This window comes from Cebus imitator, unplaced genomic scaffold, assembly GCF_001604975.1.
Source record: "Cebus imitator isolate Cc_AM_T3 unplaced genomic scaffold, Cebus_imitator-1.0 Scaffold817, whole genome shotgun sequence".
Classification (NCBI taxonomy): Eukaryota; Metazoa; Chordata; class Mammalia; order Primates; family Cebidae; genus Cebus; species Cebus imitator.
Genome location: NW_016108132.1, coordinates 78,237 through 92,902, shown reverse-complemented (window position 1 = coordinate 92,902; position 14,666 = coordinate 78,237). Strand labels below are relative to the sequence as shown.

The following is a 14,666-nucleotide window of genomic DNA, read 5'->3' as shown; positions in this document are numbered from 1 at the left end:
AAAAAAAAAAAAAAAAAATTACACATAAATAAATCCAAAAAAAAAGAAGAGAAAGAGTGACCTATGCACAAACTAAGAAAAGATCATCCCTAAAAAAACTCCTTCCTGGCCATGCACAGTGGCTCATGACTGTAATCTCAGCTTGAGTTTGGGAGCTTAAGACTAGCCTGGACAACATAGTGAGATCCTGTCTCTACAAAAAAATTTCTTTAAACAATTAGCCAGGCATAGTGGCACATGCCTGTAGTCCCAACTACTCCAGAGGCTGTGGTGGGAGGGTCACTTGAGGCCGAAAGGTCAAAGCTGCAGTGAGCCATAATCATGTCACTGCACTCCAGCATGGGCAACGAAGCGAGACCCTGTCTCAAAATAAACAAAACAACAACAAAAAAAACATCCTCCCTTGGAAAAGGATTTTTCCCCTTGGAAGAGGGGAAAAAAAATCCTCAAAGAAAACTTACTTAATTAGAACCAAATAACAAATTCTCTTATTGCAAGCAGTGTTCATAAATTACTTTTTTTTTTTAAAGAAAGACACCTTTCTTGACATGACATTATCTTCACTGTATACTATAGATTCAAAACCATTTATTCTTATGTATGACACAAGAATACCACCAAAATGATAAAAACTATTAGTAGAAAGAGAACATAAATATAAAATACATATTAATTTCCTTTCCTTTCAACATGACAGAAACATATATGAACACTAATTTTACAAAGTAAGCATCAAAGTTACCTACTTGATAAACTGAAAATCAAAAATAAATTTTTGAAAGAAAAATTCACACTGCAGGAACATTTTCAATTTTTTTATCTTTTTTTTTTGAGATGGAGTCTCACTCTGTCATCCAGGCTGGAGTGCAATGGCACCATCTCAGCTTGCCACAACCTCTGCCTCCGGTGTTCAAGTTATTCGTCTGCCTCAGCCTCCCGAGTGTCTGGGATTACAGGGCATGCCACCACACCTGGCTAATTTTTTAAATTTTCAGTAGAGACCGGGTTTCACCATGTTGGCCAGGCTGGTCTTCAACTCCTGACCTCAAGTGATCCACCTGCACTGGCCTCTCAAAATGCTGGGATTACAGGCATGAGCCGCCATGCAGGCCACATTTTCTATTTATTTCCAGTCAAGCTGCATCACCATGACTCTAAGATATTTTAAGTTTTTAGTCCATTGAATTATACCTATTTCTTTTATTATTTCAAACAAATTTACATACTTTGTAATCACAGGGACTTCTTCAGAACATCTTGGCACACTTTATAACCAAACATTTGTTCTTTAAAAGAAACCTGCAAAGTACTATCGATTTTCATTTAGTACTACCTCCTTATCCTTTCTTTTCCTTTAATTCACTGCTCACTAAGAAGAAAGGCTGTTAATTTACTATACCTTTCTACTTTTTCAATTAGCAAGTTTTAGGCACATCCTGTTTCACAATGTAATGACTAAACGGGAGAATTTATATTAATACTGTACCTTTTATTTTCAGCAGATGAAATTCTTACGTTTGACTGTTCTACAACATCCACATCATGTTCCATAGGAAGCACATTCCCTCGTCTGTTCCTGTGCATCCTTAAAAACACATTAGCTTATAGAGCATGTTCCACATACAGTGGACTTTCTTATAACACTTTGGTGTTTTTACATTTGATATTGGCACAAAGGGAACACAGTGTTATAATGAAGTTTTACCATAAACATATTATAAAATTAAATAGGATATGTATGATCTGCTGGTTAATGAGACATTAAGAGTTTAAACATAATAATCTTTTCTAAAAGATTATTTTAATATAATTTCTAGAAATTTTTATATTTGAAGCTACAAATACATACTAACACTTTTTTATTATTCACTTTAAAGTGAATACCCAGCAGGTGAGTATTCAGACACAGTCCCTGCAATAACAAAGTTTATAGTCAAAATTCAAAATGAGAACATTTTTAAAATCAAAATTCATAGAGCTTGTGAATTATTTCATTGTATATATAACCTTTTTAACTTAAAAATATAGCAGCAGTCTTATCAAAAAGTTAAATCAAACGTAGCAAACCATGACATTTGCTAACACTGTAAATCGCATGAAAAAAACAAATGTTACTGACAGGTGAATGGAAAACACGAACAGGTTGATCCATGGGTAGAAAATGATTAGCTATCTTTACTTACAAAGTCATAACAAAAAGAAAGATTAGCATGTTTCCTATTTTCTTCTTTAAAAATCTTTTTGGAAAATAATAACGAAAAAATGTTTTTCAATCAATCTTTTTTCCATTTGGCAAACACTGATTTTATTTTTAGCTTCATTCCTCATACCAGAGAAACCAACACTTATCAGCATCCGTGAAAATAAGCATATCGTAAGCATTTCAAAGTTTCTTTACATGGCTGTTGAGTTACCCAACTCTATGGTCTTTCTCAAGAGGACTATTACAAAGAAATATGGTTGTTAAAGTAGTATTCAGTATTTTAGGTGAATTTCATTATCAGATTACAAAAAATGGCAATTTTCAGGAAAAAAAAAAAACTTCTCACTCTCCACAGAACCAGCATATAAAATTCTTTCTTCACTTGTTTCCATCACATAAGCCACTGTCAATATCATCTGTGGAGAAAACACTATTTGGAATTTTAATCTTAGTAACCATGCCATGGCATAACAAATATGAATGGCTTCCATTTTTCAATCAATCACATATCACACACACACATTCATTGCACACACACATTTGGATGTATGAATGACACATCAGTTTAGTGTCATTCCCTACATCTACCACTTAACAAACCTAAATACAAACTCAAATTCAAATTTGTAATTAACAATGCCAGGCAACCAGATTTAGTTATAGTGGATGTTTATATATAATGCAGAAAAGAGTTAACGGAGCAGGCCTGAGACTGTCTATCTTTAGAAAAGCCTGAATGTACAGTTGACTATTGACTGGCACCTGGGAACATAGATTTTGGGAGAGATACAACCACTGCCAGAACTGGTAAGAGCAGCTCATTGTGCTTAAACTGTTTGTATCAACTATAGTTTATGCTAACCACCTGCTTTTCTTCAGAAGTCTGGAATTCTGGTACTTGCCATGCCAGGAACAGGGTGCCTATATAACCATCTCCCAATAAAAACCTTGGGCACTGAGTGTCTAAAGAGCTTTCCTGGTAGACATTTCCTTATATTGTTACAACTCAATGCTGGAGAAATTAAGCATCTCCTGTGTGACTCCACTAAGAGAGAACCCTTAGAAGCTTATGACTGGTTTCCTCCAAACTTTGTTTCATGTGCCTTTTACCTTTTGCTGATTTTGCTTTGTATCCTTTCGCTGTAATAAGTTATAACTCTGAGTACAACTACATCCAAAGTCCTTATGGATCCTCCTAGCAAATCACCCAAACTAGAGGTTTTCTTGAGAACCCACAACACAACACAAAAAGTAAATTCACTAGTGTAGCAAAGAGGTATCTACACCCCAAAAAAAAAAAATATATATATATATATATATAAAATTTTATATATATATTATATTATATATTATATATACACACACACACACACACACACACACACACACACACACACACACACTTTTTTTTTTAAACGGAGGCCGGGCACAGCAGCTTATGCCTGTAGTCCCAGCTATCGGGAGGCTAAGGTGGGAGGACTGCTTGAGCCTGGAAGGCAGACGTTGCAGTGAGCCAAGACTATACCACTGCACTCCAGCCTGGGCAACACAGTAAGACCCTGTCTCAAAAAACAAAACAAAACAAAAGGCCAGGCATGGTGGCTCACGCCTGCAATCCCAACACTTTGGGAGGCCGAGGTGGGTAGATCACCTGAGGTCTGGAGTTCGAGACCAGCCTGGCCAACCTGGTGAAACCCCGACTCTACTAAAAGTACAAAAATTAGCCGGGCGTGGTGGCAGGCGCCTGTAATCACAACTACTCAGAGACTGAGGCAGGAGAATCACTTGAACCCAGGAGACGGAGGTTGCAGTAAGCTGAGATCATGCCATTGCACTCCAGCCTAGGCTACAAGAGTGAAACTCTAACTCCAAAAACAATTTTTTTTTTTAAATAGAAATTTAAAATTACAAATTCTTAAAAGCATAACTTGGAGTCCCAGAATTAAAGGTGAGTTATATATACAAAAGTTTTTTTCTAAAATTTACATAAAGCTTGTGGCTTCCTGACTTTTTAGTTGTCTGAAAATAATATTTAGATTAATAATTATAGCTTATCTTTATACCACTGCACCCACACTAAAAAATGTTTTACAGGCTCTTCAGTATATATAGATAATAAAGCAAACATCATAAACACAACAGGTCATTTTCAAAGTTCATTCTAAATTAATTTAAGAAATGATTTTATTTATGTAGAAGGTTAAGGTCTCTTTCCTAAAATCTATAGCAAAATCAAAAGATTTCCTAGTGAACAGCACATATGAAAGAGGTTATAAGGTATACCTTTTACTGAAGAAAAATAAAATCATTAACAAGATTATAAAAGTCTACTTTATCACCGATAATTATAATAAGATCAAGACTGAAATTTAAAGAGGCTAAAAAAGAGCAGAAATAAGCATTTCACTAAAAAGATAATAAAATCTTAGGGATCCTATGCAATTTTATAAAATGACATATGATTTGCTTACCTTTTTTAAGTCAAGGAAGAATTACTGTTTACAAACAGAGATTTCACACTTTTTTTAAATTACCAATGTAAGACCTAAAAAAAGAAACCCTGAAGGGAACTTAAGCTGAAAAGCCAAACTATTGGTTGGAAAGTTGGCCACCTTATTCTCTATTAAAATGTCCCTACGATTTTTATGACATTTCCTTCATTTACTAAAATGCTCTTTATATTTCTAATAAATTTAGCATTTAATCACCCTGAACTAGCTCTGTTAGTTCATTTAAACAGTTTAATTTTTTTTTTTTTTTTTTTTTTTTTTTTTTTTTTTTTTTTTTTTTTTTTTTTTTTTTTTTATTTTTTTTTTTTGAGATGGAGTCTTGCTCCGTCACCCAAGCTGGAGTACAGTAGTGAAATCTCAGCTCACTGCAACCTCCACCTCCTGGGTTCAAGCAATTCTCCTGTCTCAGCCTCCTAGGTAGCTGGGACAATAGGCACCTGCCACCATACCCAGCTAATTTGTTGTACTTTTGGTAGAGATGGGGTTTCACCTTGTTAACCAGGATGGTCTCAATCTCCTAACCTCACTCGGCCTCCCAAAGTGCTGGAATTACAGGCGTGGGCCACCGCACTCGGGCTTAAACAGCTTTTATGGTCTTACAATTCATTGTTGTAACATTGTCTGAAAACAAAAAGTCCTCTCTGAAGAAAGCAACTGGTCAGAATCAGCAGTGTAACATGGCTGCCTCTCTATTCAATCACCCCAACTTATGGGAAACAGACAGATGATAATATCCAAAAGCAATGCACTCACTAAATGCATAAGAACCATTTAATTCTAATCAAAGTTGAGGGGCTCAGTTTAGGTTCAGTTTTTCCCTAGAAGCCCTTTCTGTTTCACTGTGAGTGTACCAGATTAAGACTATCCTTGTGATCCAGAAGTAATCTATCTAAATGCTCTGCCATCAAATTACTAACCAGGTCCGAGCCTACTTAGTTTCCAACATCAAACAAGATCAGGCATGTTCCAAGGTGGTATAGCTGTAGAAAATCCATCTAAATATTCTATGGCTTTTAATATATAGGTTCACTTATCACAACTTAAGTATTGGGTTTTGTTAGAAAGGGACAGACCTCATAAAAGAGTTTACTTCCTTTGAAATGCAAATCAGATAAGATTGAGGGAATAAAATAATGGCAAAATGGTTTCACCATCCTACTAACAAAAAAAAAGTATTAAACGAAAAAAATCTTTTTCTCCCTATTTCCTTGAAGACATGCGTCAACAACAACAAGTTGATCAGGTAAAAATTTTAAATCTTAATACCTAAAGAAACCAGATATAGAGTAGAGGCCAAGTTTATCCTAAAATTAATACATGTTAATCTTTAAAAAAAAATAGATGCTAAAGAAAAACTCTGAGATGTTAACTGTGGACCACCATTTTCAGCTTTGTTTTCAATTCTTTCCCAATTTTTATATTTACTTTGGTAGCACTGTTTTTTATTTTCAACACCATCTACCCTGCACCTGGTTTCTTTGGGTATTAAGAATTAAAACTTCTGAGGTGGGCGTGGTGGCTAACGCCTGTAATCCCAGCACTTTGGAAGGCCAAGGTGGGTGGATCACAAAATAAAGAGATCAAGACCATCCATCCTGGTCAACATGATAAAACCCCGTCTCTACTAAAAACACAAAAATTAGCCAGGCATGGCAGCGTGCACCTCTAGTCCCAGCTACCTGAGATGCTGAGGCAGGAGAATTGCTTGAACCCAGGAGGCGGAGGCCGCAGTGAGCTGAGATCATGCCACTGCACTCCAGCCTGGGCAAGAGAGCAAGACTCTTGTCTGGAAAAAAAAAAAAGAAGTAAAACTTCTTTTGCTCATTAACAATGGTTAAAGTAAAACATAATAAAGTAAAATACTAACTTCTACAGTTCAAGTTAATAAATAACAAAGACTAGGATTACATTTTAATAGAGCCTAAAAATTTCGAAGTATCATAGAAAATGCTATTACATTCAACATTAGAAAGCTCCTAAAACATAATAAATTTTACTTAAATTGGTTAATATGCATAAATAAAACGCACAGAATGCAACAGTTAATTACAGTGTTAACCACCTTGTTAATTACTTAAGAACACTGTCAATGATTCATGATATGACTTTAGGAAGGTAACATCATTTTCTGAGAAAAGTTTTAGCTTTCCCATATTTAAACATGGGGAAATATTTCATTAATAAATATATTATGGTATATGAAAAAGTTTATAGGGTTGAGAAAAATTGAAACCAAAAATAAAAAACTATTATAAACCAAAATTAGAATTTACCAGATGCTGACTTTTAAGGAAGAAAGAAAACTTAGATGAATGAAGGAAAATTAACTGTGCACTTCTCATAACACATTATAATTAATTTTTGTCAAGAACTTCTGATCAAGACTGCACAATACATTAAGAATAAATGCTTTCATTAAGAATAAAAACTCAGTTCCACATTTCTTTAGCCTCAAAACTTTCACAAATACAGTCATTTCTCCTACCAACCAGTCTGACTATTTATAAACTACTGAATGACTGAAGCTTTTTCATTTTGGTTTGGAAATAAGGAATCTATAAATCTGAAAAAAAGAAATCCAATTTTAACTTCAATTGTTAAAGAGACACATATGAAAAAACATTTGGAGATGTCAGAGTTGATATATAAACAAAATAAAAATACATAAAGTACAATTTACATATTGAAGAAACACTTTAAAGTGTTTAACAAGAATTATTCTCACTCAACCTCATATTTATTCTTAAAATAGTATTTGGGAAAGCTTATATAGAAAGAGTTCATTTTATTTATGGGATACATAAAAGATAAGAGTTCTCAAATAGGATGAAATTCATTTGTCAGTTCATGCATAAAATTATCACAGGGTATAATTATAAAATTATCACAGGGTATAATTATAAAATTTTAGATTAAAATATTTTTTTTTAAAAAGCAGCAACCATTATAATTTGTTTCTTAAAATTCCAAACTTAAAAGTGTATGCATTACATTCACCCTAAAGGTAAACAAACACCTTAAAGGGAAAAGAAGTTCTCATGCACAAAGGAGACATCACCACCCATCCTGCAAGATTACTTGCAACGAAGTTCCAGAACTGAGAGTTATTTTAGTTTAGGCATCCTTTAACTACCTTCATAAGTAAGCATTTTCAAATGTAACATTCTAGGATTTGGAGAATTTTCTGAAGTATATACAATTAGATTCAGATCAGAGAAACTGTAATTGGCATTTTCAAATTCTAATCCTCCAAATTACCTAAATCAGGGTAAATATTAAAAATATTTTGAGAGCAGGACATAACAGCTACAGAATATAGAAGACAAAGAACTGTAAAAGCTTTGTATTGTAATTAATAATTAGAATCCTGAATGTACAGTATTACCCTTGAAAAAATTTCCTAAAATACTTAAAAAGTAATCTATTTTGACTAATAAAGTAGGTCCCATAAACTGCTCAAAATTTAGGTTTGACGCTTGTCAAGTAAACAAGTCAGTGACAAATATGAGACCCTGGAGTATTTCTATCTCCAAAACAATTTAGGTTAAACTATGGCAAATTTCATGTGCAGTATTAAAATAAACACAACAATAAAACCTCCCTGTGCAGTTAAGAAATTGTATAGTGTCACAAAAATATTCAAAGGAACCGAAAACCATCTGAAAATCTGACTGAAAAAACTTATGAATACAGGAATAAACTGTATTTCATCTATTTTAAGGTATCCTTTTTTCACACATTTTATTTATTTTTCTTTTTTTGAGAGAGTCTCGCTCTGTCGCCCAGGCTGGAATGCAGTGACACAATCTTGGTCCACTGCAACCTCTGCCTCCAGATTTAAGCGATTCTCCTGCTTCAGCCTCCCAAGTAGCTGGGATTACAGGCACATGCCACCACACCACGCTAATTTTTGTACTTTTAGTAGAGACAGGGTTTCACCATGTTAGTCACACTGGTCTCGAACTACTGACCTCAAGTGATCCCCCTGCCTCAGCCTCCAAAAGTGCAGGGATTACAGGTGTGAGACACCACGCCCAACCACACATTTTAGTATCTGAAGTCAGAATAGTCAATGACCTGGTTTTATGTCAAGTTACTGCAGAGAGTTACTTTTCCCCTCATCCAAGAGCACTATGAATTGAGAAAACTCTGAATTCTTGCCCCAAGGTTTCTTTGGACCCTACCGGCAGTACGAATTCAAACTGTGAACTTGAATCAGTACTAATTTACACTTCAAATTCCCAGGGAAGGTTGTTTGTATCTTTACTGTCCACTCACTGCAAAAGTTGGGATGTGGACATTTGCTCTCTGCCCGTTTCTGTGGAAATGCCTACTTCCCATTCACATACTTTAATATCAAGGGTGTAGCCTCTCAGTTTTCCAACTTTGTAACAGGGCCCCACTTTGAGTATTTTCCTTTTCCCCTCAGTGAGACATAAAATAATGATGCATCTTAAAACTGGCAGCATCTTATAATTAAGTAAATATGATAAATCGAAACTGCTTCTCTCTAGTATAATGATAAAAAGTAACAACAGCAAATATTAACCATTAATTAATTTGCTATATTAAACAAATAAAGAAAATAAAAATGAGGTTATAAATACCTGTCATTTGTATACACTCTCAAAAGTCTTCTATCAAAATCACTTTCATATCTAAACCTCTCATCCATTTCTTCACTTACTTCAGGATCTTGGTCTGGTCTATGATACTGTCTATCAAAAACACAATCCTCATTAAATCTGTGAAATCTTTTATCCGGAATGCCGGCCTTGCTTGCAAACCTTTGATGTTTTAGGTTGGAAATGCCCACTTCTTCATTTGCTTTTTTAATAATTCTATTCCTCAATTCAGTTTCATCATCTAGTTGTCGGTATCTGTCCTCCTCTAGTCTTGGGTTCAGAAGTTCTTCATATGCCTCTGAAGGAGTTAAGGCAACTTTTCTAGGACCTTCTGAATTTTCACAAGATGTCTGTATTTGTGAAGTTAAATCAGGCTTCACTTGACCAACAGGTGTTTTATTTCTTTGACTCTTGAGCTGTTCAATTGAAAAAAAAAACAAAAAACAAAAAAAAAAAACTTGATGGGAAACCACCTCTTACAAGGTAATTAAACCCTCAATTTATACTTACTCTATCATGTCAACTCTTAATGTTTGTTTAGTCAACCATATTTTTTTTAGAAGAAAACTTCAAAAAAATTTTACTTTTCTGTGGCCAGGTATGGTGGCTCACACCCGTAATCCCAGCACTTTGAGAGGCTGAGGTGGGTGGATTGCTTGAGGTCAGGAGTTCAATACCACCCTGGCCAACATGGTGAAACCCCGTCTCTACTAAAAATACAAAAAATTAGCCAGGCATGGTGGCACACACCTGTAGTCCTAGCTACTTAGGAGGCTGAGACAGGAAAATCGCTCGAACCCAGGAGGTGGAGGTTGCAGTGAGCTGAGATTACACCACTACGCTCCAGCCTGGGTGACAGAGCGAGACTCTGTCTCAAAAAAAAAAAAAGTCGGGGGGAAATTTTACCTTTCAATAAAACTTATTTGTATCAGTAGACAAACAACAGTAAAATTGATAAGTGCTATAAAAAGAGAAGTTAAACTAAATGCAAATTCCTATCCCAAGAGATACTACTTCAAAATATTTCAAATTAAATTCTGAACACAAAGGATATAGAAAGTGGTAAATGTTTTGGTCCTAGAAATATCAATCATCCTAAATGGTTTTTTTTTTTTTTTTTTTTTTTTTTTTTTTTTTTTTTTTTTTTTTTTTTTTTTTTTTTTTTTTTTTTTTTTGGAGACAGAGTCTTGCTCTGTTGTCTAGGCTGTAGTGCAGTAGCACAGTCTTGGCTCACTGCAACCTGCACCTCCCAGGTTCAAGTGATCCTCATGTCTCAGCCTCCTGAGTAGCTGGGTTACAAGTGCACACCACCATGCCCAGCTAATTTTTGTATTCTCTCTTTCTTTTTTGGAGGCTCCTCAGGAAGCTCTCAGTCTGGGAGCAGGCACAGTTCTCCCCGAGCCTTGTTACATGGCAATGTCGGTGATATTCTGCCAAAAACCGAAGACCGGCAGTGTAAAGCTTTGGATTCAGATGCTGTTGTGGTTGCAGTTTTCAGCGGTTTACCTGCTGTTGAGAAAAGGAGGAAAATGGTCACCTTGGGGTAAATTAAGTTGTTTTGTATATATAATGGTATAATTGTTAATAGCTTTGTTTGGAACCTTAAGAATGCATCATGATGAAAAAATTAATTTCTACCTTGTTAATTTTTTAGTGGAGAGAAAGTACATTTATCGCACTAAATTTTAACTTTTTTTTTTTTTTGAGACTGAATCTCGCTCTGTCACTCAGGCTGGAGTGCAGTGGTGCAATCTCAGCTTACTGCAACCTCCACCTCCTGTGTTTAAGCAGTTCTCCTGCCTCAGCTGGGATTACAGATGCCTGCCAGCACACCCTGCTAATTTTTGTATTTTTAGTAGAGACAGGGTTTCGCCATGTTGGCCAGGCTGGTCTTGAACTCCTGAGACATGAAGTGGTATGCCCACCTTGGCCTCCCAAAGTGCTGAGATTACAGGCGTGAGCCACTGCGCCTGGCCTAAATTTTAACTTTTTAAAGTATCAGAGATTTTACTTTTTTTTTTTTTTTAACAGGATGAGATAGTACCAGAAGTTTAAATATGTTGGAGCTCCTTTTCACAGTGATATGTAACCTTATCTGAACTCTGCCTTGTAAATTTGTGTGTGTGTTTGTGTGTGTGAACTTTTTTNCTTTTTGCAAAAATAATTATTATCCTATAACTAATAAAACACAATGGGACATATGACCTTCTTTCTTATTTCTTTTTGGACAGAGTCTTGCTCTGTCACGCAGGCTGGAGTGCAGTGGCACAATCTCAGCTCACTGCTACCTCCACCTCCCAGGTTCAAGTGATCCTCCTGCCTCAGCCTCCCAGGTAGTTGGGATTACAGATGCCTCCCACCACGTCTGGCTAATTGATCCTTAAATTTTGAAAAAAGAAATATAGCTAGAAATTGTCAACACAAAAATTTATTTAAATGTTTAAAAATAAATGAAAATCACTTAACAAAACTGATCTCTAAAATTAAATCTCCCCAATCAAATGTTAAAAGGTAAAGTTCGTTCTTCAATGTGAGATAAAACAACTTCAAAAACTAAATATTTAAATGCCCTGTGTTTGGTTTAATTTGGCTTAGTTTTGCAAGTATTTACAAAAAAAATAAGTAAAATGTCTAAAATAGAAAAACCTTTTCAAGTACAAAACATTTAATCTGTGGTAGTAAAGATTTATTTTAAAAGCAAAACTCACCTCAGTATTCTTTTCCACCTGTCTGAACTTGTCACTGGACTCTTCCTTACCCCTGAGAAACTGATTGTATTCTTTGTTACGTTCAAGTTTCAACCTTTCCTTAAAATAAAAATAAAAAGGCAATGTTAACTTCAACTTCAGGAAAAAAATACCTTAATGTCATACCAGAATGTCAAATCTGAACCATACAATCAGAACTCTTACTCAGAATCAAGCTTTACTAATAATTTCAAGGACAGAAGTCACTGAAAGGTATGGGAGAAGTAGGAAGAGGTCTGAAGACACCCATATAGCTCCCCAGGTCTTTCTTGTCACATGAGAATATGCACAGCTATATACTTTGGTCCATTAATACATGAGATCTCTAATAGAAGAGAGTTGCTTTGTATATGAAACACCTTGATTTTATACTCCAATAGTTAACAGAATTTAGATGACATTTTCCAAAGAGCCATGCCATATAAATCCACAGATTCCACGTTTGATTACCAACAGCAATCCTAGACAAACCAAGCGTATTTTGCCAAAAGCATTCAGAGATAAATCTCTCCTACTAGTAAATATAATGAATGTGTTTGCCAGGAGATCTGCCATTAGCATGTTTCCAAAGAGATATGATGGGGTTACCTTCCTTCTTTCCTTCTCAAGGACACCTCCCTTCTCCTAATGCCCCAACCCACTCCTCCAAAGTACCTGCTGCTAACCGTTTCCTTTCCAAGGTTAAAAAACGATCCTTCATATTTTAAACTTAAAAAGGCATAATTATCATAGATTCTAAAATAATATAATAATGAAATATTCTGTTAAAACACAAATATATAAGATTAGAAAATGTTCTTAAATTTTAATACTTCCCATGTCACTAAAACAACACAATATAAAAATGTATTAAAGAAATTAGGTCTGTCTTTTAAAATTTATTAACCATCATTTTGTCTTATATACTATTTCATGATGTCTGATATACCCTGGTAAGAACTGAGTCTCTATAAGAGGTAAACAGTACTTTATCACTTTCATCTCTAAGGAATATGGAGTGATATTCGAAGAACTCTTACCCTCACCCTGCATAATAAAAGCTCACTATAATCTCACATCCACTCATTCTAACTGTGTTACATAGCATAAACTTTAGAGTCAGATACCAATGCTGAAAAAAATTAATTCTGAGTATTCAGTTAAGTATAACTGAATTAATTTTCAGTTAAGTATAACTGAATACCACAAAATAATCAACATATTAAAGAAATATATAATTATAAATAAACAAAAAAAAAATAAGAAATATGTAATTATATGGTCACAAATGTTGTGTCAAAAAAAAATTTAAACAGCATAAATGTGACTCCACAAATTTTTGAAAAAGAAATATATTCAAGTATGGGGGAATAATGTGATCTTCCATTTGCATTTAAATCAACAGTATGTTCTTTTATGATTTTCATGCCTCGGAAAACTGCCACCCACAATAATTACTCCTATCCACCTACCTTAGCAGATAACCTCTCACCAATAGGAAGAGAGACTCCCAGAGTAGATGGATTTGTTTCACTCGTAGATAGAAAATTTTTCTGTAAATATATACATTAAAAAAAAATTACCTAATTGCCTTTATAAAATATGTTGCATAAATGTCTTTGCATTTTATATTCTAAACTAGTGTTACACTATGCAGAGCAAAAGAATGAAATGGAATGAAGACAGAAACTACAAATCTATTATAGACCATACCAAAAGCAATTGGAAAAAAGGGCATTTTCTTCCAATCAACAACTCCCTGAAAGGGAAAATCAGGCCTTAATTTTCATTTCCTCTCTCTCTCTCTCTCTCTCTCTCTCTCTATATATATATATATATATGTCTATTGATTCAAGATGATTAGAAGCATGAAAAAAAAGAAAACTTTCCCAATTTATATTTGTCTTCTAAGCACACAGTCTTCATTATCAGTGCTCTACTGTCTTTTTATTCTCAAGGCAAATTTAAACTTCCTCACAAATATCTTAATGCATGCCACAATGTTTTTTTTTTCTATTTTTCCTATAATTATATGAGTGAATATCTACTGAAATATCAATAGATATAACTATGAATGTTGTTTATGTGTTCCTCCATTTGTGTTCATTAAGCATTTAAGTAATGCAGTGTAGCAGAGGCAGCATTAGACTAACAGTCAAAAGACCTAGGACCTACAACTAGCCCAAGCACTTAGTTGTGTAACACTGAGCAAGTCACTTAACTTTTCTGACAAACACTTTCTTATTCTGTAAAATGAGAATAATACCTGCTCTGCCTACCTACCAAAGCTGGCATAAGGATGAAGGAGGATAAAAACTATAAAATCCCTTTAAAGCAGTAGAGCAAATACAAGGGACCGGAAAAAAAAAATGCACATGATCCCCAACTGGTAAAAAAAAAAAAAATACACATGATCCTTAACTTTCTGGTACTGCTACTTAGTAGTCAAATAATTTGGAATAAGTTACTTCCCTTAACTTCAGTTTCCTTGTCTGTAAAACAGAAATAATGCCATCTACACATCACTGGATTATAAGGATTAAATCAATCAATACTTGTCAATCTGTCTAGTTCCATGCCTTTTATTTATTCATTAAACAAG

General features: G+C 34.6%; 1 protein-coding gene across 14 annotated transcripts in view; it reads right to left on the bottom strand.

Annotated features, from left to right (window-relative positions):
- Positions 1–14,666, bottom strand: part of CSPP1 (centrosome and spindle pole associated protein 1) — a 159,115-nt gene that overhangs the window by 109,617 nt on the left and 34,832 nt on the right. For 13 of the 14 annotated variants that reach the window (XM_037735460.1, XM_017520217.2, XM_037735459.1 and 10 more), the window contains 4 exons: positions 13,537–13,617; positions 12,047–12,145; positions 9,321–9,754; positions 1,487–1,585 (listed from right to left, as the gene is read on the bottom strand). In XM_037735460.1, the coding sequence (XP_037591388.1) occupies positions 1,487–1,585; positions 9,321–9,754; positions 12,047–12,145; positions 13,537–13,617 (713 nt within the window). The remainder of the gene's footprint in view (positions 1–1,486; positions 1,586–9,320; positions 9,755–12,046; positions 12,146–13,536; positions 13,618–14,666) is intronic. The other variant, XM_037735463.1, reaches the window with a different exon arrangement.